Source organism: Halichoerus grypus, chromosome 14 (genome assembly GCF_964656455.1).
Source record: "Halichoerus grypus chromosome 14, mHalGry1.hap1.1, whole genome shotgun sequence".
Classification (NCBI taxonomy): Eukaryota; Metazoa; Chordata; class Mammalia; order Carnivora; family Phocidae; genus Halichoerus; species Halichoerus grypus.
In genome coordinates this window covers 12,839,640-12,865,265 of record NC_135725.1, presented here as the reverse complement: position 1 = coordinate 12,865,265, position 25,626 = coordinate 12,839,640, and the positions used below count along the sequence as shown (strand labels likewise).

The 25,626-nt window shown below is 43.9% G+C and overlaps 1 protein-coding gene across 8 annotated transcripts in view; it reads left to right on the top strand.

Moving 5' to 3' along the window:
* Nucleotides 1–25,626, top strand: part of TRPM3 (transient receptor potential cation channel subfamily M member 3) — a 493,595-nt gene that overhangs the window by 440,167 nt on the left and 27,802 nt on the right. For all 8 annotated transcript variants that reach the window (XM_078061329.1, XM_078061328.1, XM_078061333.1 and 5 more), the window contains one exon: nt 3,132–3,306. In XM_078061329.1, the coding sequence (XP_077917455.1) occupies nt 3,132–3,306 (175 nt within the window). The remainder of the gene's footprint in view (nt 1–3,131; nt 3,307–25,626) is intronic.

Below are 25,626 nucleotides of genomic sequence, written 5' to 3'. Positions count from 1 at the left end.
TACTAAACAGCCAAGTAACTCACTGTGGCCTGTGGTAAGGGATAGACAGACAGCTGCTAAGATACCTGGACACAATGCTGATCCACTAGGATTCCAAATGATCGTTAAATCCAGGATCAGTTACTGGAATCCTGACCCCTTTCCTCCATATTTCACTTCTCAATGCAATTCCTAGTACTCAATGCAATGCCTAGTACTAAGCTCACTTATATAATGCAGAATAAAAACAACAATAATAATAGCTATCATTTACTCTGTGCCAAACAGCATGTCAGACATGTCATCGTCACTACAACCCCATGAAACGGCTTTTAGTATCTTCGTTTGGCAATTGAATAAACTGAAACTGGGCAAAGAACAAAGGCAGGATTCCAGCTTGTATGGGTCTGATTTCACAGGCTGACCATCCAATGCTAAAAATAACAATACATTAACATTTACAGAGATCTACCCACATTGCTTCACGTATTACCGCATTTAATCCTTATGAAATTAACATGCATTGTTATTGTCTTTATTATCCGCATTTTGAAAATGAAGAAGAAAAAAAAAAAAAAACAAGATTAAGTAACTTGCACATGACCACCTAAGCTATTTTTACTAGCAGAGTCAAGATAAAAACTCTGGTGGTCTAACACCTGTTCGGCAACCAATGGGTATTTACAGGAGTGAGACAGAATCAGCTCTCTTCATATTGAACCAACTGGATGACTTAGCTATAAAAACAGAGGTCCCCAGCCCTAGTTTTTACTAATAATGTTCTGTTTCTGCACTCTAGCAGATTTTAGTATTTGTGTGGAAGACTTTTTTGAAATCTATGAAGTTGAGTGGGAAGAATCTTTCTTTTTTTTTTTAAGATTTTATTTATTTTACAGAGAGAGAGACAGTGAGAGAGGGAACACAAGCAGGGGGAGTGGGAGAGGGAGAAGCAGGCTTCCCGCTGAGCAGGGAGCCCGATGTGGGGCTCGATCCCAGGACCCTGGGATCATGACCTGAGCCGAAGGCAGACACTTCACGACTGAGCCACCCAGGCACCCCGGGAAGAATCTTTCTTGTCTTTGGTTGTTTTGGCCCTTTGGGTGGATAGCAGACTCAATCTGAATGAAAACAGCCCTGAGAAATTAAATTATAGCAGTTGCTGTGTGTACTGGCTGAGTTTGCTTGGGTCAGACTGGCTCCTAAATTTCAAGAGTACATACCTTCCTCTTCCCACCCACCTTTTAATCAATCCAAATACACAACATGAAGGACCCATTAGTGTTTTTTCATTGATAAAACTTTCTGTAAATAAAGGATGAAAGAATTTTACAAAATAGAGGATGAGCAACAGGCCTATGTTTCCTATAAAACTGTTTCAACACAGCTGGCTTACTCACTTTTAAGAGAGTTCTGAGGCCGCTATGCTGTGAAAGGAATAACCAACTAAGTAGCGTATATTTTTAAGAACAGTGAACAAATATGAATGAACGTCAAGTTTTGAGAGATTCCTCTTGAGTCTCAAGGTCAGACGATACTTGACAGCTGGGTTTGGAAGTTGCCTTGACGGTTGATTAATTGACCTAAAATATATTGAGTCCCCCAGTGTCCTCAGACAAACAGGAAGGCTCTGGTGTTTTAATTCTAGTAACAGGCACCGTGGAATATATTCTTTTAAAATTAAATTTTAAAGCAAATTTAAAGCCTTTATCATCATTGATAAAATTATCATTAGTGTTTCTTCGTGAACGGGTATCCCTTCAGGAAGTTTGATATCCAAGAGAAGGTCGTCTTTTGTATTAGATGGTTTGATATGAGGGATAGAAGCCAGTCTCCAACTAGCTTAAGCACAGGAGGGATATATTGACTTCTAGAAGGGCAAAATGAAACCGCCCTTAAGGGCTATTGCAATCAGGCCCTCAACCACTGTCAGGACATACTCTCTCTCTGTCTGGAATATCTGCTTCATTCACTCCTCATCAGTTTCACTAGTGGGAGCCTCAGCCTCAGACACTCTGAATTCATATCATTACGGAAAAAGAAAGGGAGCTTCTCTCTCTCAGCTTCAGTTGAAAAAAAATCCGAAGAAAAGATTCTGATTGGCCCGTCTTATGTCACATGCCTACCTCCTATCACTGTTGCCAGAGGGTGAGGTACCATGATTAACCTAGCCTGGAAAAGGCACCTATCTTTGTGGCCAAAATGGGTGGGAACTGCTTCTAAAAGAAGGAGGCAATGGGTTCTGGCCAGGCAAAATAATAGTTATTACATCCCCATCTATTTTTGGTGATAAAAGGAAAGTAATTTGGCATATGAGAAACAGATCCCAGATAATATGTATCATGAAAACAAGCAAAAAAGAAAGGAATCAAGAGGAACGTTGTGCTCAAATGCAGTCAAGAGAATTTTATAAACATGTCAAGATGAAAATCCAACGTTTCAACAGCAGACACAGAAATGGGCCATTAGACAACCTGATTATACTGCCCACAAAAACACCATCCATAACTGATAGGATATGCTACAAGAGAATTAAATACAGAAAGAATGGTTCTCTGAGGGACTGGTTTGTGGTAGAACACCAGACAATGAGGTGGCGCCACAAGAATAAGAAGGTATATGATGGATATTTGGGTTGTCCTCCTTTGTTCGCAAATGATTATTTTCTTGAGCATTCCAACTCTTCATTAGCCCTTCCAACTTAGGGAATTTACAGCATTGCAATAGTTCTTGAAATAGTTCAATTATCCCAATTTCAATTTTGCTAAGAAGAAAGAGACCCAAGGAGGACATTTGCCCTTCCCAGGAACAGAGACAAAGTTAGTACTGGATTCGTAGCGAGACCCGAGCTTCATGTGACTCCCATGCCTATTCTTGACTAGGTGGCACAGACAACAATGAAAAATGAGGGGGTCCCATACTATGTGTGCTTTTTTAAAAATGATTTTTGAGTTACTGATAAAGTTCTGTGGAAATTGCTTCAACAGACCAAGTGTTCTCTTTCTTACTTGGACCCAGGTGTCTATCTGTATACCCCTTAGCAGTAATATTAAAACTGATCCTCCTTCAAAGGTCTCCATCAATGTTGGTGTCATAGGAACATTCAGTCATATGGATCTTCTTTTGTTTCTCCCTCTGCTTCCCCACCCTTCCAGATGATAGACATGATGTACTTTGTCATCATTATGCTGGTGGTACTGATGAGTTTTGGGGTCGCCAGGCAAGCCATTCTCTTTCCCAATGAAGAGCCATCATGGAAATTGGCCAAGAACATCTTCTACATGCCCTATTGGATGATTTATGGGGAAGTGTTTGCGGACCAGATAGACCGTAAGCAAGTTTATGATTCTCATACACCAAAGTCAGGTATTGAACTTCAATTGGGTCATGTCTTTTCCGAGTTCATTTGTTTGTTCTCAATAAATGGCTCAAGATAGAGGACCGATTCCTAGCTTGCTATCTTGGAAGAAAAAAAACAATTACAGAAGGCGAATATACAATTTTCATAAAGTAGTCCTCAGGTGTTTCTGCAGGTATGTCCTTTCTGTGACACAAATCGATATCTGACGTCCCAAATTTGATCAAGAACCATATAAAAAGATCTAAATTATTTGGGGATTCTAAATCCTAGGGCCATGTGTTGAATATTTCAATATTATTAAAATATTATGTCATTACTCCCCACCCTACCCCAGCCCCCAGCCTGTAAAAACTAAATTCCTTGGGTTTGACTTCAGAACAAATAAACAATTCTCTATTTTGCCATCAGAATTCAAGAGGGCAAACATCTGCATGGTGTTTTCCTTGCAATGGAAACTATTCTTCAGCTCCTTTTCCCACTGTCTTAAATTATGTGCTATTGAGACTCAAAAGAAACTAGTATTCATTGCCTGGAAGTATGGAAAATGCCTTAGGTTATAAACTGAGTTGCTTGCTGTAAACGCCAGAAAAAAAAAAAGTATCTATATCATGAAATGATTCAGTGTGAGGAGCGAGCACCAGCAGGCCCCCCAATGTTTCATGCCCTAATAGATGCCAATTCTCTATAATAAACACCCTCTTATACAGAGTTTGGAGGTAGTTGTATCCGAGGAGTCTATTCCAGCATTTTATTTGGACCAAATGTCAGGGTGCGCCAGGCTTTGGGAAATTATTTGGGAAGAAAGCATCAGGAAAGAAGTACCTTCCAGTATGGAAGAGCTAAATCCCTAAAGCAACTCTTTCTCATTTTCCCCGAGGAGTTTAGCTCTAGAAATAACATCCCTCCAACATTGTCGAATTAACATTTTTGAAACGTTTTTTGCTGACAAGCCAGCCATCTGAGCCCTGGACTGTGGTCATGGATCGGGGTTACATAACCAGGGAGTATAGTTTGTGAAGCACAGCAGCAGAGACCAGTCAGGACCCGCCTCCTCCCCAGCCAACCCCAGGTAGGACTGACACCAAGGAAATAAGGAGCAAGCACCACAGAGCATGAGCCCTCTGGACCTGTGAGGAGTATGTGCACACTGGCAACAGGACACATTAATATGTCATTCTCCCTCCTGTGATGGATTCTGAACAACTACCTTTCTTAAAATGAGTCATCTGAGGCAAGAAGCCTTTTTGGAACACCTAATTGGAACAAATATTCATTTCAGGAAACTTGGCCAACCTCACTGAGGAAGAATTTTAACTCCATCTCCTGGTTGTAAGATCTTTGGTTGGCAATGTGCAGCCTTCACCGAGACAGCTTTCCAGGGCCTGGGGAAAACCCTTTGGGGATCGTCCTTTCAAATGGTCCCTAAAGGCAAAACAACTTAAAAGCCCATCTATGATCATTCTCCTCAAAGATTAAATGTATTATTTCCCCCCAAGAAATTGCTTTCCACGTACATTATTTTGCCTTTTTTAGTTTTCCTTTCTTCCCCAAAATGAGATTAAGCCCCCATGGGTGTTTTGACAGTGCAACATTTTGGGAGGGGAGAATGCAGGAAGTGTAGGTGTGTTTTATAAATGGGATTCTGTCTGTCCCTCTACAAGTGGCCATTTATTGATGTTGTACTATGAGCCCAACCTAGTGCAACAGACACCACCATCTGGCTGAATAAGAGGATTTATTATTGTTATTTTAAAAGAAGGGCTGATTGTAGTTTAGAACTGGAACCCCACCCCCACCCCCAGAGATGGAAGAGAGGTGTTTTGTGTGAGTGAAGTATGAAAATAGATATCCCTTATTGTTCATTAGATCTGTGGTGCTCTATGTGTGTGAGAATAAATTTCTACCCCAAATCTCAATATAGAACTGACCCAGCCTTGGATGGATGCAACCTTCGTGACACCCTTCCCCCACTTACCTTCCTTCTTGACTTTCCGAAATTGGCTGCAATGGTAGCCACTGTTCTAAGCTAAATCAGCCAGTTTGCTGTTTAGAGTGCTAAAGAGCATTTGTCCTTTCTCAAATGGGTATAGGAGGCTGCCCCCAAATCTGTCATTACATTTGGCCAAGGTCATTGAACATCCATCCCTATCTTGGAAATAATTTGATTTTCATGTTATGGCACTGGACAGGCCCAAGGGCCATTAGGTGACTGCCCCACCTAGCCACACAGAATTGCCTGGGAGACCCAAGAACCGAGCTATTTGAGAAAGGTACAAATCATTGACGCTGCCCTACGGTGTCTTGCCTCCTTTCTGTGCCGTGTCTGGGCTGGTTTGTGAAGCATGTGTTCAGGCTGATGGGATCTCATGTCCACCTGGACCCGCGGCCCTGCCCAGGGTCTGCCAGTCCCATCCTGTGGATGTGGCCCTGTGGGGGCCTCTTCGGTGCTGCTCATTCACACACACCTTCTCAGAGCGACTCATTTCTAATGCGATGCACGTGCTCCATATCGAACTCTTTCTGTTTTGAACTGCAAAACTGCTGAACCCATTTCATGTTTGGGGAAAGAATCTTTCTTGGGATGAATGTACATGGATGGGTAACAGGACCCAAGGGGTGGGTTAGTAACATCTGTCTTCCACCTCAGATGGGAGGACAGCTATAATGCCCTCACTTCCGGGAGGCAGTGTTACTGAACGACAGATTTTTTATATACACTCCCCATTTTTTTTCTTGTAGTTTGTCCTAAACCCAGAGACTTTCAGTAAGGCCAAAAAACCTGGAATGAGACTTCTGAGGTTACTTTCCAAATGTGCTTAAAGACTGAAAGCCAAAGAAATAAGAAAGAATGGAGTCACTGTAAAATCACAAAATAGTTTAGGGGGTTTTCACCTCTAAACTAGGTTAGATTAACACAAATGATAGTCTGGCATGAGTCTCAATGATCTGTAGAGGCTAAAAGATTTGCTTTGTGTCAGGAGCAGATGTGAGTGCAAGATCGTGATTGGCAGCAGTGGATGATGAAACTGGGAAGGGACAGTCATGGTCTGCTCTGCCGGGATGTTTTGCCTAGCACCCTGATGAACTAATGAGAAATGACCTTGCCGTTGTCGTTGGGTTGATGTTTAAGTTATATATAACAGCAGCCCTCTACAGCCCAATCTATGGGTTACTGTTCAGTGACTTGGGCCCCAGCTTCCTAAATGCATTGCTACCAAATGATGACATCCTTTTAAGTGTCTCATTAAGGTGACCCATGTTGCGTGGCATCTGAGAGCTGGTCAGGATCCCACTGGAGCCTGAGTGAGGAAAAAACCATTTAGAGAAAAGGAGCAACAGAATAAATTTCCAGCACACTCATGCCAAGGCCAGGGCAAAGCTAAAATTAGAGGGCCTCTTTCCAGTTGAGAAATGTGGTTCCATGGTGGATGAGGTACCTAGATATACACCTTTGTTGGCCGAGAAGATGGGGTGTCTCTAGCTTCCTTGAGCCTCTGAATGAATGAGACTTCCCTTTATTCACAGGGCATCCTTGTGTTTCCTGCCATACACTCAGATTACCCAGGCTGTACCCGCACAGGGGAAAAATGAATCACGCTCTTGAATGCATTAAATCAGGGTCTAAATTTAGTCCTTCTTTCTGCTGCTCTGAGTATTTTTACAAGTTTGGGTACTAATATGAAAGCAGAATGTCCAAAACTTACTTTCTACCATAACCACTTGATATTATTTGGTTGTTCCCCTTGGTCCAAATTAACTATCCAATCTGCTTAATGCATGGGTCAAATTTTTTTTTTTTTCTCTTACGGTCTATAGGGCTTTCCATCTGAAATTAATATGTAACCTGGAGTGAGAGGGCTTACTTTTGTTGCAGTTTGGTTTGGTGTTGCTCTATTTTATTTCTTTATTTAGTACAAAAGTTTTGCTATTTAAAAAACAAACAAACAAAAACCTTGCTCTTTCATACCCTTAAGGTGTCTGTGATGTTGACTAGATCGGAAGCATTGTTTTTGTCAGGAAACAAGGAGCCTGTATGTACATGTAAAGCTAAAACATTGCCTCGTATTACTTTTCTGTCTCAAATTATTTGTTCCTCACTTCACGTGTGGAAGTTAAGATAGCTCAAGGTCTCTAAAATGTACCTGCTTATGGCAAACCTTAGAACAGCATGAACAGAGAAGCTGGCTATTGTTATGCCTTTCGATCCTTAGACTCCTGGAAACTCGGGGCTCTGCAGCTGTTTGGTATTCAGGACTGACCTTCTCTAATGGATTCCGAGCACACTAATGCCTAACAGCCATAGCGTGGGGAGTGTTGCCTGACCAAAAAAAGTATTTTGGAAAAGAAAAACTTGAGCCAGGGCCAACTTTTGGGAAATGGAGAATTGTTTTTGCTGGGTTTTGTTTTCACAGATTGCTAAGGAAGCAAGCCAGCAGAAGGCACCACCCCCTTTTTTCTGTCCCTGGAAGTCAGCTTACATTCTAGAGAATACCCACCCAACTTGTTTGCTAATGCAAACTGAGACTTAGTGAGTTTACAAACAGCAGAGCTATCTGCAGACAAGCCTTTGTGATGATTCAGTACGCTATAGTGATCAACATTTGTTTCACTGTCACAATATTCATTTAGCCTTTGCTCATAGGTTGGGCTCCATTTTTAATCCATTCAGTCTTCATTCAGCGGATATTTATTTTGATCCTACTATGAGCCAGGCACGAGGTAAAGAGATGCACATGTCAGAGATATTGTCTTTGAGGAAGTTTACGGTCCAATAGCGGCAAACTGACATTGACAATAGATATGTGGAGATGGAGCCCCCAAAGAAAAGTAATCGGTTCTTAGGGGCACAACAGATGAAGTCTTGCAAAGAATGGGAAGGTTGAGCTGAGACCTGAAATATGAGCAGATATTTGCTGGGCAGATGGGAGCAGGGGGTGTAAAGGAGAAGAATGGCATTCCAAACTGAGACTCAGCATGGACAGTTCCAGGCGCAGCAGGTAGTTTAATATGGCTGACTGTAGGGTGAGAGGCAGGAAGCAGGAAGCAGGGACAGATGGGTCTGAAGAGAGAGGAGTGTAGATCTTGGAAGACTTATGCTCCATGTTCAGCGTAGTACCATGATCTGACATGTTTTATCAGAGCTCTCAAACAAAAATATAAAGATGGGAGGTGAGAGCGCACTAGCTAATGCAGTAGCAGTTGGGATGGAGAAGATAGGCAGCCTGAGACTTTAAGAAGATCAAATCAGAAGGACCAGGGCAGAAGTCAGATGGTGCACAGGGTGGTAATGGGGAAGTGGATAAGGATTTGAGATGGAGAAGTTGAAGGTCACTCTAAGGTTTCTGGCTCAGTTGAAAGAATGATGTCATTTAGTGAGATAGAGAACCTAGGAAGAAGAACTATGAGGAGAGGTGGATTTATTCAGTTGGGGTCAGATTAAGTTTGAGGTTCCCATGGGAATTCCAGGAAAACCATGAAGGAGGCTATTTTGTGCGTGGATCTCTGGAGCTAAGTAGAAAGACCTGGCCTGGAGATACAGATCTGGGGATCAAAAATATAATTCCAGTTAAAGCCACGCAAGTGGGTGAGCTTGCCAGGGAGCACAAGTAGAGAGAGGAGGCCAGAGCAGAACAGTAGAGTGGAGGAATCAACAGTAGCAAAAGCAAGAAAGAACTACAATTAGCTGAATATTTAGAAAAAGTTCATTCAGCTAGACCTTTAGGAAGTCAGCGGTAATGTTGGCCAGAGAATTTTCATTTCAGGAGTGAATGCAAAAACAAACTACAGTGATTTAAGAGTAAATGAGCAGCTGATGAATCACAGACCTGTACCTCTGAAACAAATAATACATTATATATTTTTAAAAAAGAAGAAGATAGTAGGAAGGGAAAAATGAAGGGGGGGGGAATTGGAGGGGGAGATGAACCATTAGAGACTATGGACTCTGAGAAACAAACTGAGGGTTCTAGGGGGGAGGTAGGTGGGAGGATGGGTTAGCCTGGTGATGGGTGTTAAAGAGGGTACGTACTGAATGGAGCACTGGGTGTTATACGCAAACAATGAATCATGGAACACTACATCAAAAACTAATGATTTAATGTATGGTGATTAACATAACATAATAAAATAAAATTTTTTAAAAAAGAGTAAATGAGCAGCAAGGCAAAGCATTTACTAGGGAAGAGAGAGAGAGAGGTGTTGTGTCCATGTGATGGTGACAAGGGCAGGAGGAGGATCAATGAAACGGGGCTTTAAGAGAAAGAGTAATGTTTTGTAATCACCACTCAGGGAAGTCACTAAGTACGCATCAAAGGATTGCTTAGGGCCACCTATTTGCATAGTTGGGTTTTCTGTTTTCTCAGTCAAGACTCAGCAGCCCAGATCGAGAACAACAAATAGTTGGATTAATCCAAGATTGAGGCGCTGCTGTGCCGGTATGGCAGAAAGAAAGGAGACTAGGTCTTTTGAAGATGCTTACAGGGGTTTAAAGTTATGCATTAGGAGGTCTGAGATGGAAGGAGAAGAAAATTAAGGTATAATATTGGTAAGTGCCTAGGAGGAAGAAGGAACAATCAAAGGATGAGAGTCCTGGCCTGAGCACCAAGTGCTTTGAGAACTAAGGATCCTGAGAGGTGTGATGACAAGATGTTGTGGTCAGAGAATGATAAATTGGTATTCGGAGTGCAGAGGTAGAACAACTTAGGAGAATGATAAGGTCCAGAATGATAAGGTCCAGAATCCAGGAATGCTGGATTCCAGGATATGCTGGAATTGAGGTCAAGCATCTTGAAGCTAGGTTCTTCTGTGTTTGTCACTGCAGCTATCGAAGTGTCTGTAGTGACAGGAGAGAGAGCGGACAGAAAGACTTTGATCAGAATTACCTGAAACTCAAAGGAGAAAGGGCTTCTTGTACAAGAGTGAAAAGCAAGAGGTCGGAAGAGGCAAAGTATCAGTGACAATGCAGACATTACTTATGGGAACCGCAATGGTGGATGTACAAGAATGTGCAGTTTTCATTTGAGGAGGTTACAGGGAAGGGGTGTCTTTCTGCAAAGTGGGATTTAGTTAAGGCAAGAGAATGGGGACTGGGCTTGTAGAAGTCTGAGAAGGTAGAGGAGTGTGTGTTTCAATGACAAGGGTGTTCCAGAAGGCTCCGGGGAAAGGGAGGAAAGGGAGAAATGGGAAAATTCAGTGGCCAGAGAGCCCAACATCACATGAGGACAGGAGCATAGGGGAGGATAGTTGACCAGAGGAACTTGCACTGTAGGAATCGAGGATGGTAGGTAAGAGAAGTAGGATGGGAATAACTATGTAGAGTTTTGAGGCAGCCAAAGACTAGAGCCCTAGTAGTATAAGGGCCCAAATTAGCCTAATGGCAGCTTGGCCTCATAGGCAGTCTAGAGCAACTTTTGCTCAGGTTTCCAAGATTGTGTTGAAGACAAATCGTTCTGATACTCTCAATGGATGAAAGTGGAAACTTCATGTAGTGACACAGAACAACCAGATTCTAAAGAGGAACCACCCCAGATGGCTTGGTGAATTCTCCTGTCTTGGGGGAGGCCCTCCTTTTGAAATTAGCAGTCGCCTGTGATACGAGGGAAGCATCATCATTCGTTACCTTTCACAAGAATGAGCTCTTATTTTCACCCTGGAGTATTCCATTTTTCTTGCCTATAATTAAATGTAGTGCTTGGCCCGTCCTGGCCATTTTCAGCCTCTGTTGTAACAGAGTTGTAACTCTGTTAAAACAGAGTGCCTTTGGTACATGGTAGGTTTGCATGACTCCAAAGCCCATGCTTTTTCTACTCTACCACAAATACTCCAAGCAGTCCTACATAACCCCGTGGAAAATAAAGCATCAGCAGATGGGATATATTTAAAATTTTTGAAACTTTCTCAAAAAAGCTCTAAACCATTTCCCAAAAAGTTTACTTGGGAGAGAAAAGTTAGCTTCCCATCTAGCTGTGGAGACTATTTTGTCACCTCTGGGGAGATGACTTATCACTGGGGACAAGAGATATAAAAAGTATGTATCCCTCCACATAGAAGCAAATCAGTAGGGTTTTCTTTAAAACTCTGGTGGAATTTGTCCTCTTTAGCACATGCAAAAATAGAAGGGGATTCTGTAAGATACAGAGAAAAAACTAGTCTCTGGCAATGCTGAATACTAAGCCAACAGTGAAGGACAGAAAGAGTTCATGTTTTGTGCCAGCAGAAAAGTAGCAGAAAGGTTTACTAAGAGCATGTTTAAGATGAAAATAGTCATTAAAAACCAGTAATAGTCTGGGGCACCTGGCTGGCTTAGTGGGAAGAGCATACAACTCTTGATAATGGAGTTGTGAGTTCAAGCCCCATGTTGGGTGTAGAGATTACTCAAAAATAAAATATTTTTTAAAAAATTAAAAAATTAAAAAAATCAAAACGAACAAAAAACCAATAATAGTCTGTCCTCTAGCCAGATGCAATTGACTACAGGTAGGAAAAGGTAATCACTGTAGATTGAATACTGGAGACACCTGCGTGGTGTATAACTCAACACAAAGCGATGCTGAACGTTGTCTAGAATAGCATTAAAAGCAAAAAAAAGGGGGGGGGCTATTTTTACCTGATCTGGAGCTGTGGCAAATCTGTACCTGGACACTGAGGATGGTGCTGGTCACTGTCTCTCAAGAAAGACATACATGCATTGAGCCAGAGAAGAGCAGCCAGACTTATCGAGGGAGTGAATGAAAAGCTGTAATTTGAGGACAGATCAGGAAGATGAGGACTCTTTGCGCCGAAAGATGAAAGCAACTATGTCTGGAGTCTGTGAACTCCCCAAATGAATCTCTCTGCAGAGAAAGTGCATATGACATGGGTCCCCAAATCCCAGTGTACTCAAGCCAAGGATCCATTGAAGTATGAAAGTTGTACACTTGGGTCAAATAAGAGAAATGCCATTCTACAGAGTGGGTAGAGAACTTCAGGGATTTATTTCCCCTTGGAGATGTTACAGGAGAAATAATACAGTCTTAAAGTGAATTTTGAACATTTTATCTTTTTAATCATAACAAAGGAGACCCTGAACAAAAAGTGGCTTTTTTGTTTGTTTGTTTCCCCCTCCAAAATTTCTTTTGAAGAAAAAGGAAAAGGATGAGGGAAAAGAGGAAGAAGATTCTGCTATATACTGGAGGGCCCATATCATAGAAATGGCATGGATGATTCAAAATGGCATATAATTCCAAATCACATGTAAGCATTTGTGGAGAAGACATGCAGTCTGGCAAGTAGCAAATACTGTTAGTCCCCTTACCCAGATCCCCCCGCTTCCCCTTTACCAAAGTTCTGTTCGTATCGTCTGGTTTCTGTGTGCTTTGATGCTAAGGGCTCTTAGCTATGAACTTCACCCTTGAGCTGCAGGTGCCTCCTCACCACCCAAAGAGCCTAAAGTGCCTGAGAGTTTTTGTACCTCCAGGGCCTCCATACTCTCATGCTGCCTGCTGGGGAAGAAAGGATGACAGGGCATAAAAGCCCAGTTCCCTTGACTCTTGGCTTTAGTGGAAAAGCTACTATCTTTAGGACTACATAGTCGCTTCTTGAATGTGAAGTGCAATTCGTACTCCAAAGATCCCAGAAGGATCAGGCTAAGGCTTGGACTTCATCTGAAATTGCACCTTGTTTTTTTTTTTTTCTTTTTTTCCCCACTACTTATTCTGTTTCCTCCCCTTTCTTCTGTCTGGTTTCTCTTTTGGAGCACGGCCTTAACAAATCACTTTCATGTGAATCCTTTGCAGAGGGTCACTCCTGGAAGAACTCCACCTAAGAAAGGCACACAGGCCATGTGTATTGGAGGCTTCAGGACCCTGCCTTGCAGGGCAGAGCAGGAGACCATGGGCACCCAGATTATATACAAAGCAGACAGTCAATCTGGTCATCTGTTGTAACAAGGCAACAAGATTATCTCTTTCATTACAGATGACAGAGACTGATTTCCACCTTGTCCTTCTTTAACACTTGAAGTTGATGCTGTAACTCAAGGAATTATGTATCCAGGAGTCCATTAAGGAGGTCATTCTTGAAGCAGGAAAGTTTATTTCAGTCTTAGAATCTTTTCCACCATATTTCTCAGATCCCTGCTCTGCACCTGCTCCTCCACCAGGCAGGCCCTGCCAGGAAACAGGAGATGTATAGACACTGTCTTAGTCTTTCAGGAGGTTATAATCTGAGCCAAAGGGTCAGCAGACTTTTTCTATAAAAGGTCAGGTGGTACTGAGAGCCATACAGTCTACATTGTAACTCCACAACGCAACAATAAATAAACTAATGGGTGTGGCTGTGTTCCAATAAAACTTTATTTACCAAAACAGGAGGCAAGCCAGATTTGGCCTGTGGGCAATAGTTTGCTAACTCTTCATTGAAACCATCCAGTTCTGCAATGGCTTTGGCTTCCTTCCCCCTTACTTCCATGGATGAACTTGTGAAACCAGAGCTCCAGGATGGAATCAATTTCCTATTTGATGTTTTATCCAAATACAGAAGGTGACACTGCTTTATGCCTTTATTTCTTCCAGGAGAAATGTTACCTTACCAAATCAAGTACAACAGACCAAAGGGGATGAGGTCTGTGGTTGTTGAGTTAGTGTACAAGGAAACCACACTGCTTGAGGCGTGGGTATGGCTCCCAGACCACAGATGCAGATGCTGCCAGGAAATCAGCTTTATTTTTTATTATAACTCCACTGATTTCTGTTTTGAACATGCATCCCCATAAGCCGGAGGAAAATCACAACCTGAGGCTCAACCCTCATTACCTTCCCAGAGGCGGGTTAAGGTGGGAGTGGGGACAGGACGTAGTGGAATTAGCACACAGTTAGCTGCTAAAATGTCCATCATCCCAGTCAGTTTGACCCTTCAGGTCTAGTGGATTTATGATGTCTCCCCACTGTCCCAAATCCTAGACACTGTATCCCTCTGGGATCCCGCTGTCCACAAGAGAACGGCCAGGAAAACCATGCAGCCTGAGCCCACAATGCACATGCAAGTTGGCATTCCCTCTCAAGCCCCCTCACCTATGTGCACAGACAAACATTTCTCTCTCCTCTCCTCCAGTCCTGCTTCTGCCAAGACATTTTTACCTATTCCCCAAATCCTCCTTTCTGTTGCCCCTTCTACAAATGCTCAAAGGTCCTGAGCTTGTACATTTGGACCATAAAAGCAACCAGAGACTCAAAGGCTATTTCTGGATTCTGACCTACAGCCCCTCCTTCTCTGATACAGAGCCAATACCTGCTTGAAAGACAAGAGGGAAAAAATGAGTATTTCAAAAGGCTATTCCGCCACACTGATTTAGCTGTCTTGTAAGTAAAACAGGATGCTCAAAATAAAAATAAACTCACTGGCTCCAGACATGCAGGGCATAAGCTCCATGTTTCAAAGGGTGGGTTGTATATAAAGGAATCGTGATCTGGTATCATAATAAATCATCTCATAGTATTGCTATGGGGATTTCTTGGTAGTGGGTCTGGCAAATTCCTCCAGAATAGCCTTGTTCAGTAGAGTCTTCTGCAGTGATGGGACTGGTCTAGATCGGCACTGTCCAGTACCTAGTTGCTAGTCACGTGTTGTTAGCGAGCCCTTGAAATGTGGCCAGTACGAAGACAGTGAATATTAAATTTTATTTAATTTTAATTAATTTAAATAGCTGCATGTTGTTAGTGGCTACCACATTGGACAGCTCAGTTCTAGAATACAAAAACCCTTTAAAATGCCAGCCCCATGAGAAAAGAGACCACCTCTGCCTCGCTCCCTGCTGTAGCCTCAGCCTCTCAGATTGTATCTGTCCCATAGTAGATGCTCAGAAAATCATGCACAAATTAAACCCCGTGAAGCAAGGAATAGAAAGAGATAAGGTTGTTATCTGCTTTACCCCCAAAATTGTTTTGAGTTAAGTTAAATACAGTGATAGTGGATTCATGCATCACACACACAAACACACACACACACGCACACACACACACAAAAGGAAAAGTGAAATTAGCTGAATTTATGTTCAAGAAAAGAATTATAGCCAGGCTCAAGGAATATTTACTGAACAAGTTCTTATTCTAGTCTTTGTGTAGGAATTATTGCTGGACAGCTGTAAGGAAGGGAAGAAAGGAAGGAAGGGAAAGGGAAAGGGAGGGATAAAGGGAAAGAGGAGGAATGGAAGAAGGCAGGCCGGCCAGCCCTTGCTCGCTGAGGGCAGCTGGGGAAGGAAGAGAGGGCTGGGCGGCCCCGCAGTGGGACTGGATGAGCCCCGTGCGGAGAGCCCTGGCAGCTTGGAGCTGTGCTGTGCGGAAGGGGGTTGCCATGCCTCCTGGAACTGCAGTCCTTCCCAAAGGCACAGTGTTCTGACCAAATGCAGTGAGGCAGATGGCTGCTTTCTACTCAAAGCAGAGCAGAGTACACCCCTTCTGATAACATGGCCAGATTTTAGCTGATCCGTATTAACAGCCACCAAAAAATAGACCGATCTCCACGCAGGTTAACTATTAGCAGATAGGCTCACATGTTCATTGTTTTTTCTCAGATGTGACAGAGTCCAAATAAACCTGCAGCCTCGATATGTAGGGGGAGAGTAAGGTGCTCAAGATCTCGTACAAGATACTGTCCAGTGGAGCGAATAGCTTCCTCTGGCTAGATTTCAGGCCATGTCTGCCAAGTGATGTTTGACTGAACTGCTTGGCTTTTAGCCAAGTTTGTGGTATCTGGAATCTCGGGCCTGAGGTTCAAGCTGAGGACATGCTCTGCTGGAGACCCCAATAACTGCAGGTCAGATATGGAATTTTGAGTCCTTGTCTTCGTGACACACTCAATTGGAGTAGATGACACCCACTGAGGAGTTAAGAATAGAGGGGAGCAATTTCTTGACCTGGGTTGTGGTTACATGGGTTTTCATTTTATACCAGACATATATGTTTTATGGACTCTTCTGTGTAGAAATCTCACGATGTAAGATAAAAGAGAATAAAGCAGGCAACCTGTAATCACATCTTCCAGATTCTAGTTTGAATGAGCTCATTCACACAGTGACGTTTACTGAGACTTTCTGTGTGCCAGGCACTGTGCTAGGAGCTGGGGGTTAAAAAGAGATATACTTCGTTGCCTCAGCTTTGAAAAAAGTGTACTGGGGAAGACGGACAAGTAAACACATCACTGCAAATCACCATGATACGTATTTCCATAGAATGGATGTTTAAGCCTAAAGAAAAGAACACATTTGAGGGTGAGCAGGGGGAGACATGGCAAAGCAAAGCAAAGCAAGAGAGGACAAAGTATGGTCAGAGAAATTCTCCTGGGGGTAGCAGATAAGCCGGATCATGAAGAGTTTTCCAGACAGGAGAGGGGAGGGCATTTAGACAGAGGGACTGTCAGGTACAAAGCTAGAAAGAGGTAACAAGGTGTGTCCAGTACAGGCATACTGAGATAGCCGAGAGACTGCCTCCCTGGACCAGCCATTGGGGTTAGTACCCCCTGCACGGTGCTCCCAGGCCTCCTTGACCTAACCTGGGCCAACACGTGACGTTATATCATTTTTGTCTGGTTTGCTTTGTGTAGCCCCCACTGGACAATATGCATTTTTGGAGAGTTGGGTACCAGGATCTGTGTCCCATCTTTTTCACCAAGTTTGAGTGAATGAATGGAGAAGAGGTGAGAAAGGGGGATTGTAAAGGGCTTTGTTGGCCAGGCTCAGGAATTTGGGTCATTTTTTTGATGGGAAACTCACAGCTCACCTTGTGTGGAGCCCCTGTGTAAGTTAATTCTCCAGTTTATGGATTGTGTAGGCTGTGCTCGCCAGGCGGGGAGACTGGCTGGGAAAAGACACAAGCAGGATGCTCACTTCAGGGAAACTAGAGGAGCCACGGGAAAGTCCTTTGTTTCCAAGTGTCTTCTAGAAGGGGAGTAGCAAGCTTCAACGAATCAGTAGGTTAAACCTACTGACTCTTCTCCGCTTAGTGTGAGGTATTTGAGTCTTTAATCTTAACCCCCGAAGTAGCTGAAATCAGCATCCGGGTAAGGAGAGTTAGAATGGGGCAGGTAATAAAGCAGATGACTCAGGCCGGGGAGGCCGACTTTGAACAGCCAGAGGACCCCACAGGCTCAGGCGACCATGTGCCTGGAGGGCAGAGAAAGTGAGACAGGGCGTGGGCGAGGCTCACAAAGAGAGGTGGTGGCAAAAACAGCTTTGCCTACACGGCAGTTTTGCCAAGGGCCCTGGCCAATGCCCGGCCTGCCTCCAGAAACTGTCTTTCACCCTGCCGGCAGTAAATCGCTGATGCCCGGCTTGAAGTTCGAAAATCCTCAGGCCCTCCCCGTTTAGTCTGCAGGCACTGGGCTCCCCAGCTCCAGCTTGTCCAGTTCAGCCAGGGTGCCCCTCATCTGCGCCACCCCCCCACCCTTCACTGCTAGAGGACTAACAGGTGCGGGGTGCCTGGGTGGCTCAGTCGTTAAGCGTCTGCCTTCAGCTCAGGTCATGATCCCGGAGTCCTGGGATCGAGCCCCGCATCGGGCTCCCTGCTCACCGGGGAGCCTGCTTCTCCCTCTCCCACTCCGCCTGCTTGTGTTCCCTCTTTCGCTGTGTTTCTCTCTGTCAAATAAATAAAATCTTAAAAAAAAAAAAAAAGAAGACTAACAGGTGCAGACGAGAGGGAAGAAGAGAGAGAAGAGGAATCAAGTGCATTCGGGTACCACTCACTCAAACCTTTTCCTTTAGTTCCTCCTTTGCCTGTCTGCAGGTCTATCAGAAATCTATTTTCCAGGAAACTCAAAGGTCTTAAAGCCCCAGGACAGCCAAGAGAAGCTGGAATATTCCAAGTTTTCATGTGACCATGCAATCTCCCACAGCGAAGGTCTACCCCACAGGTTCTCCCCCAGGGGCAGTTTCACCCCGCCCCCTGCCCCGAGGGGACATTCGGCTGCCTAGAAGTATTTTCAGTTGTCACAACTTGGAGGGGCTAGCAGCATCTAATGATAGAGGCCAGGGATGCTACTACACATCTTGGGATGCACAGGATGGCCCTCCCAAGAAAGAATTAGCCAACCCAAAATGTCAGTAGTGCTGAGCTTGAGCAAACCTTGTCTATCAGAATCCAAAATTCAACTTCTTATTGCTTCTCAAAAAAAAAAAAAAAAAATGTCACAACAGAGTTGCTCTCGACATCTGCAAAGTCCTCGAAAACAAATCCAAAAAGATCCCGAGTCCTCACAACCTGAAGCCAGGAACAAAGTGCACTGGCCCCCATGTGCCATCCCTTACAGAGTTCCACATCCCCCTCTGCTCTGCTCATTCTCTTCAGACCAAAGACCAAGTTGGACATCACGCAATGATGGCATCACAATGACCAACGTGACAAACCACCTTTGGCAAGCACCCGTAGGTCCCATCTCCTGCTCTTGGGCACCAGTTTTGGATAGAATAAAGCCAACTGCCATTGCAGTGAAGAATGAGAAGAACCCAGAGGCCTGACTGATCATTCAGAATTCACCAAAAATGTTGCTGATCTAGGCAAGGTCTAGGAAACTTCAACTCTTCCCTTCCCAAGTATATATCTGAGAAAAGTCAATGACTTTTTTTAAAAAAACAGGAAAGCACCATCCTGCACTAACAGAAAAAGTGGTTTGCGTGACCTCAGATGTCCTGTGACATTGTCCAGTTCAATCAGTCCAGATCATCATCTGGGACGAAGCGGGAAGGAGAACCACACTGCCCGTGATCGGACTCCATAGTGATAGTTACTGACCAACTTGAGCACCACTGGACCCACTTCAAAACCATCTTTAAACATTTGCTGGAGCCAGTGACTCTCTCCTGAGTAGACCACGGGGTCCAACTTTACAAAATCACAGTCCTCGAAGCGAAGGAATGAAGTCTGCTGCGTGCCCTTTTTAATATTCTGAACAAGGGCTTCCGAAGCAAAATGTCACTGTGAACTGAGTAGTTGCAGTACGCTTCCAGGAAAGCCAGTTGCTGACAGGTACTTCAAAGTCACTTATGCCACCTGAGGAACATAGTGTTCAGCTACCAAACTATGTGTGGTGCATACGGTTCTATTATACAGCAAGTAATTGAATATACAGGGGAGGGACACCTCTCTCAAATAGGTCATGCACTAAAAGACTTGCTTCTTTTCAGTGGATCTAAGGCTCTACCCCCTCTCAGGAGTCTGCATAAGATAACCAAGTATCGAAAATGTCACTGCTTTGTGAAAAATGTATGGTAGTTATACTTACGTCGATTGTACCAAACGTAAGGACGCCCGAGTTCTTTATTAGCTGTCAAGTGCGTTACAAGGGCTGTCATGAGCTTCATGGGTTTCTTCTGGCATTTGTAAGGGAAGGAAAGTCAATTAACATTTGTTGAGATCCCAGTACCGGGGTTGGCACAGGCCCAGGCACATGATATCCCGGAGCAGAGTCCTGAATCCTGGTTTACTGCGGATGCGCATGAAGAGCCGAAATGAAATAACTTGCTGCTGGCACATGGCCAGGGAGACAGAGGTGGAGCTGGAGCCCAGGCCTGTTGAACTCCTAAGTCTGTGTTCTTATTTCTCCATGAAAACAGAAGGCTGCAGCCAGCTGATCCCACAGTCCTTCCTTTTCCCTGCATCTTACTATGGGGACTGGACCCCAGTCCTGAGTTTATGTACTTAACAACAACCTATCGAGTGCCTTAGTTGGCACTGGAGAGAAAGTAGTAAGCAAGAGATCTCTTCTTTTGTGGGACTTATATCCTACTGGGGGCAAGAGGGAGATGGGCCATTAGTAAACAAATAAATAAGCTATTTGGGGGTCATAATAAATCCCATAAAGAAAGTAAGTCCAAGTAATAGACAAGGGGGTCATTGGTGTGAGGAGTTGAGGGTGCAGTTTCACATAGGATGGTCAGGGAAAGGCCTTGAAGAGATAAGATTGAGTTGAAACATGAATGATGAAAATAGGTTTGGCAAGAACTGGGGAGGGAATGTTCCAGTCAGAGGGAACAGCAAGGACCCATGCCATGCGGTTGGAATTATGTAGATGCATTCAGCGAGGATCAGAAAGAATACCAGTGTGATTGGAGTTTAAGGTCGAAAGCAGCTCAAGTCGGTGTAACATGTCATGGTGGAATTCCTGGGATCCAGCGTGTGACTTAATTCTAAATTATGGACTGAATTTAAAAACAGGATCGGCAGCTCTGCCATAGTTTAGGAAACAGCACACCACCCTATGCTGACAGGAGGGCAGGGAATCTTCCAGAAGTCAGTGGCTTCCAGAGTCAGGAGGGGAGCTCCCTCCAGTGTTGGATCCATCCTGGGGCCTCACTGAAGGTTTCCTATGGCCCTGGAATGGTGATGCCTTGACTACTCTCAGAAGCACCATCACGATGAATTAGACACTCACATGAAAAATACATCATCCCTCCCAAGAGGAGATTTACCTGAGTCCTCTGAGGATGTGAGGATAGCATTCATCATCAAAACTGTGAACATCCCAGTAATGTAAATAAGAAGAATGAAGCATTTGTAAATGAGACATGGCTCACAGATGGCTCCAAATTTTACAAATTGGGAAGAGCCAGCTAAAAGGTGTTGATTCCCCAGGTACCAGCAGCATGTACTGGATACGACATTCTCAGGGGAAAAGCCTGACAGAAGAGTCTGCTTTGAGGAGTGATCATTAGTCCCATCACAATTCACATTTATGGAGTGCCTGGTGTGTGTGGAGAACTCGGTTAAGAATGGTTTGAGTTCATGTGACAGGGACAGCCCAGGACAGAGACGGGAGCCAGACACTCTGAATCCCAGTTCTGTCAGCGCTGATAACTCTGTGACCTTGAACAAGTCTGCAGACCTCTCTGTTCATCAGGATTCTTAGCAAATTAAGGACAGTAAGGAGGTCTGCTTTGGTGTGCCTCCCCCACAGGAACACGGTGAAGAAAAAGAGCAGTCCTTCCCAAATGAATATAACAAGCCCCAGCAATACAGGAGTTCATGCATATTAGTGTGTGTTTTGAAACTAAAATCTGCATCAATGTCAGGGCGTGATGGGTTCAAAGAAAAACATTAATAAATAATAGCACTGGTGATGTGCAGATGTGCCAAATTAATGAAAGCGATGCCCAAAGGACTGAAGTTTGGGGAAGAATGAAACAAAACTTGCACTTTAAAAGGCAGGATATCAAGGACTATTCAGAGATAGGATGATATTGGTAATACCCGGGGAAGGAAGAAGTGTACCAGGGGTACCCGTAGAGTTGAGTCTTATAAAGCCGAAGCTTGCAAAGCTATTAGTTGAACCTCCAGTTCCTTCTAGCAGGGAAGCTAGCTCCAGATAGATGCAGGAGCTTTGAGTTATCTAAACAGAGGTACCTCCCAGCCTCCTCTATGCGATGGTGTCCTTTTGAAACCAAGCCCATTGAAACAATGAAGCCAAAAGAAATGGTCTCAAATAGCATGCCTCTCTGTCTTCCCCGCAAAGCAGAACCAAGGTTCCATTGCTACTGCCCGTCATGAAAAGCCGTGATTTTGTGTGCCCTATTGTGTCTGCCTTCTAACCAACCCGAGAGTCATTCTACACACCTGATGCAATTATTTGTCCCTTCGTGAGTTTGCAAAGATTTAGAACCTCCTCTGTTCCAGGCCCTAGGCTATGTGCTGGGACTACAATAATGAGGAAGGCCAGTGAAGCTCCTGCCTCTTGGGGAGCCTGGTGGAGGCATCAGATTCAAACACAGAATTACACGAATACTTAATCGTAAGCTCTGATAAGTGTATGTTCAAGAAATAGAAGAAACTAGAACATCTAAACAAGGAGACTCAGGGAAGGGCTTTCTGAATAAGTGACTTTTAAGCTATGCTATGCAGAGTAAGAAGGAGTTTGCCAGGCAACAAGTAGGAAAGGAGCCAGGGAGTGGGGGATAGTATGTGCCAAGGCCCTGTAGCAGGAAGGAATTAACTCTTGCCAGTAACTGAGAGACCAGCATGGTAGAAGCTTAACATGCAAGGGGGAAGAAATTACATGAAATAAAGCTGAAGGGGCAAATGAGGGTCAAGTTGAGCAAGGCCTTTTCAGTCAATGTAAAGAAATGAATATTCTCCTATATTTAATGGAAAGTCTTTGAAGGGTTAGGTGAGTTGTGGTGATGATGGTGGGGTGCGTGTAGGCATGCGTGTAGGTGTGTGCATAGGTGTGTGTGTAGGTGATGTGAGTTGCATGATTTGATCAACCAGCGTCAATCCAAGAGTTACCAGTGGGTCCTGTTGGGGGTTCAACAAGCACCAGATTATGCAGGTTAGGAACTGGCAGACCTGACTTCCAGGCTAAGTTTTGCCCTCCTGTGCTGGCTACACGGACCCGAGCCCAGCTCCTAGGTATGAATAGAAGCCATTGAACATCGACTATCAGTGGTGGTCTTAAATGGGACAACATGGCCCCCATAGTTTGGAAATTTTATCTTGAAATTCGAGGAGTGTGACTGTTTGCCCTCTCTGATTCGGGTACACCACTGGCATGTGGTAGGGGGAGTCCGAGGAAGGCCCGTGTCCTACAATGCACAGGACATTTCCACAATCGAGCATTGTTCTCTGCCCCACACAGCTTTGCACTGTTCCAGCACACACACATGTAAGTGGAAAACCTGGTTATGATTATCGGAGCCTAACTCCATTGTACTTTTGAGGGCACAATATTTTTGCATGGTTTTCGTAAGCAGTGAATTTTCCCAGGAATGAAACACCATGAAAATTGAGGGTGATGGTTATTTTGTTGGCTTTGGAGCTTTCCTGAGGGTGGTTTACCCCTTGAGAAAATCAGCTCACCAATGACAGTGCCGCTCATTGCCCTTGAGTCCTTGATCAGTCCGTACATTTGTGTCTGTCTCATTTGTGAATGGCCTTCATATAGGTGTAAGCATCTGACCACATCACTAGGGCTTGTAGAATAGTCAGACCTGAGCATTTATGTATGGAAATGTTTATTATTTTATTACATGTCATTTTCCTTGTATTGTCCCTTTATATTAAAATTAGGACATTATGTTGATTTTTCTGTACTCATTGATCATGAGTACAGATAAATTATACATCTATAAATTTTTTTTCTCAGAATAGTAAACAAGGCATTTGAAAATATTTATTATTTAAAAAAAGGTGTTGGGTCTGATAAGGTTGAGAACAACCAAACAAGCCTGTTCAGTGCTTCAACATGCTATGATTTGGGCAATGTAGCTACTTACTATGAGTGTTTGGTTGGTCTCTCAGTAACTTTAACATGCAGAATTCTGTGTAGAAATTGTAGACCCACAGAGGTATCAAGGTTGGCGTCACCAATGAGAAGTCATGTTGGTATCATATACTCCCAAAATAATATGAGAAGGACATTTGACGTTTCTGGTGTTCCTCCCAAAAGTCCATAACCCCAGTCTAATCATTAGGGGGAAAAAAAACAGATAAACTCAAATCAAGTGACACTCTGCAAAATGCTGGACTGGGATTCCTCAAGACTGTCAAGGTCATGAAAAACAAGGAAGACTAAGAACTGTCACAAACCAGAGGAGACTAAGGGGACAGAATGACCAAATGCAACATAGGGTCCTGAATAAGATTCTGTGAGAGAGAAAGGACTTTAGTGGAAAACAAGTAAAATGTTGGATCAAGTCTGAAGTTTGGTTAATAGAAGTGGACCCATGTAGATGTCTTCGTTTTGGCAAATGTAAAATGGTTGCAGACGATTTTAACATTAGAGGACACTGGGTAAAGGGCATTTGGGAATTCTCCGTACTAGCTTTGCAACTTTTCTATAAGTCTAAAGTTATTTTAATTATTTTTTAAGTCTGTTTAAAAACACACATATATAGGACGACTCTAGGAGGTCCCACACTTGGATAGAATGGAAGGATTTTTTCTAAAGATAGAAAATAATCACCCCTTGGAAAGACACAACGTAGAAGAAATGTCATGTCCTCCCTAGACCCTCACACCCTAGGGTCAATATGTGAAGAAGACAAAGATAGCACGGGAAACACAGGTGGCTAATGGGAAACCATCATGTCCTTGGTAAGATACAAATGCTGGAAGGCGTGGTAGCAATGGAGGGAATGGGGGGGGGTGGGGGCAGGGCAGTTGGACGGACTGAGACCAAGCCTTGAAGGACAAGACGGGCATTGCACAAGAGCCAGAAAGGTGGAGTGACAGAAGCAAAAAGAATGATTACTAAGCAGGCTCTTCTTGGGGACAGTTTGTGTCAAGCGGTAATGAGATGTGAGATGTGACACAAATAATAAGAGCACATACTTAAGGAGGCTCTCTATATATCAAGCGCTGTCCCACATGTTTGTGAATGCACCCTCCTTTACTCCCCATAATAACCCTAGAAGGTGGGGTTATGGCCCCTGGTTTTAATGGACAAGTGAACTGAGACACAAAGAATATCTTGCACATACTAGATTGAACCCTGTGACATTGCCATTTCTGTAGAAACCGGTCACATGGCTTGACCTAATAAGTAACTTGCCTCAGGTGCACAGCTACTCGAGAGTTGGAGCTGGACTTTGAGACCTGGCAGCTGGCTCAGGAACCTGGGCTGGGGCCCTCTCAGCCAGAGGGCCTCTTACAGAAATGGCTGACATTTACTGAGTGCTCACTATGTATTGGGCACTATCTAAAGCTCTCTGTGGATCAACAACTCATGTCCCTTTGCAGCAACGCTCTTGAGGTAGGTGTGATTATCACCCAACTTACAGTAGAGGAAAGTGAGGCCCAGAGAGCCTCAGTGGCCTGCTATTGGTTGCCCAGCTAACAAATGGCAGAGCTGGGATTTGAACCCAGCCTGCTGGGTCCAGAGCATGGGTCCAGGGCCCTCTGCCTCTCGAGTGTTTCTAGATGCAGTATGGCAGCATTGACGGAGATCAGCTTTCACAACAGTTTGAGAATCTGGAGAGAAGAGGCTTTCCCTGTCAAACCTCAAAGCAGATGTCAAGGGCTTTGCATTTGTTAGGACATGCAGGAGGGGGACATTGGATCTTCTGGCCAGCTCAAAACGAATGGCATTTTTATTCTGGGGGAACAGAAAATTGACCTCAGAATCTCTTCAAAAAATCAGCATGGAAATAAAAGAGAATAAAAGACAATGGAGCAAAAGAGGAGAATGTTGAGAGACTGGAAGCAGCATTGCTGTGCTGGAGCTATTTGGAATCCAGTACTTTATTTGCAATTGGCTGGCTTCTCTCTACTCTTAAATGACTTGCTGGACATCCCATGGACATTTGGTGCTTGGATCTACTATATCCAACAGTG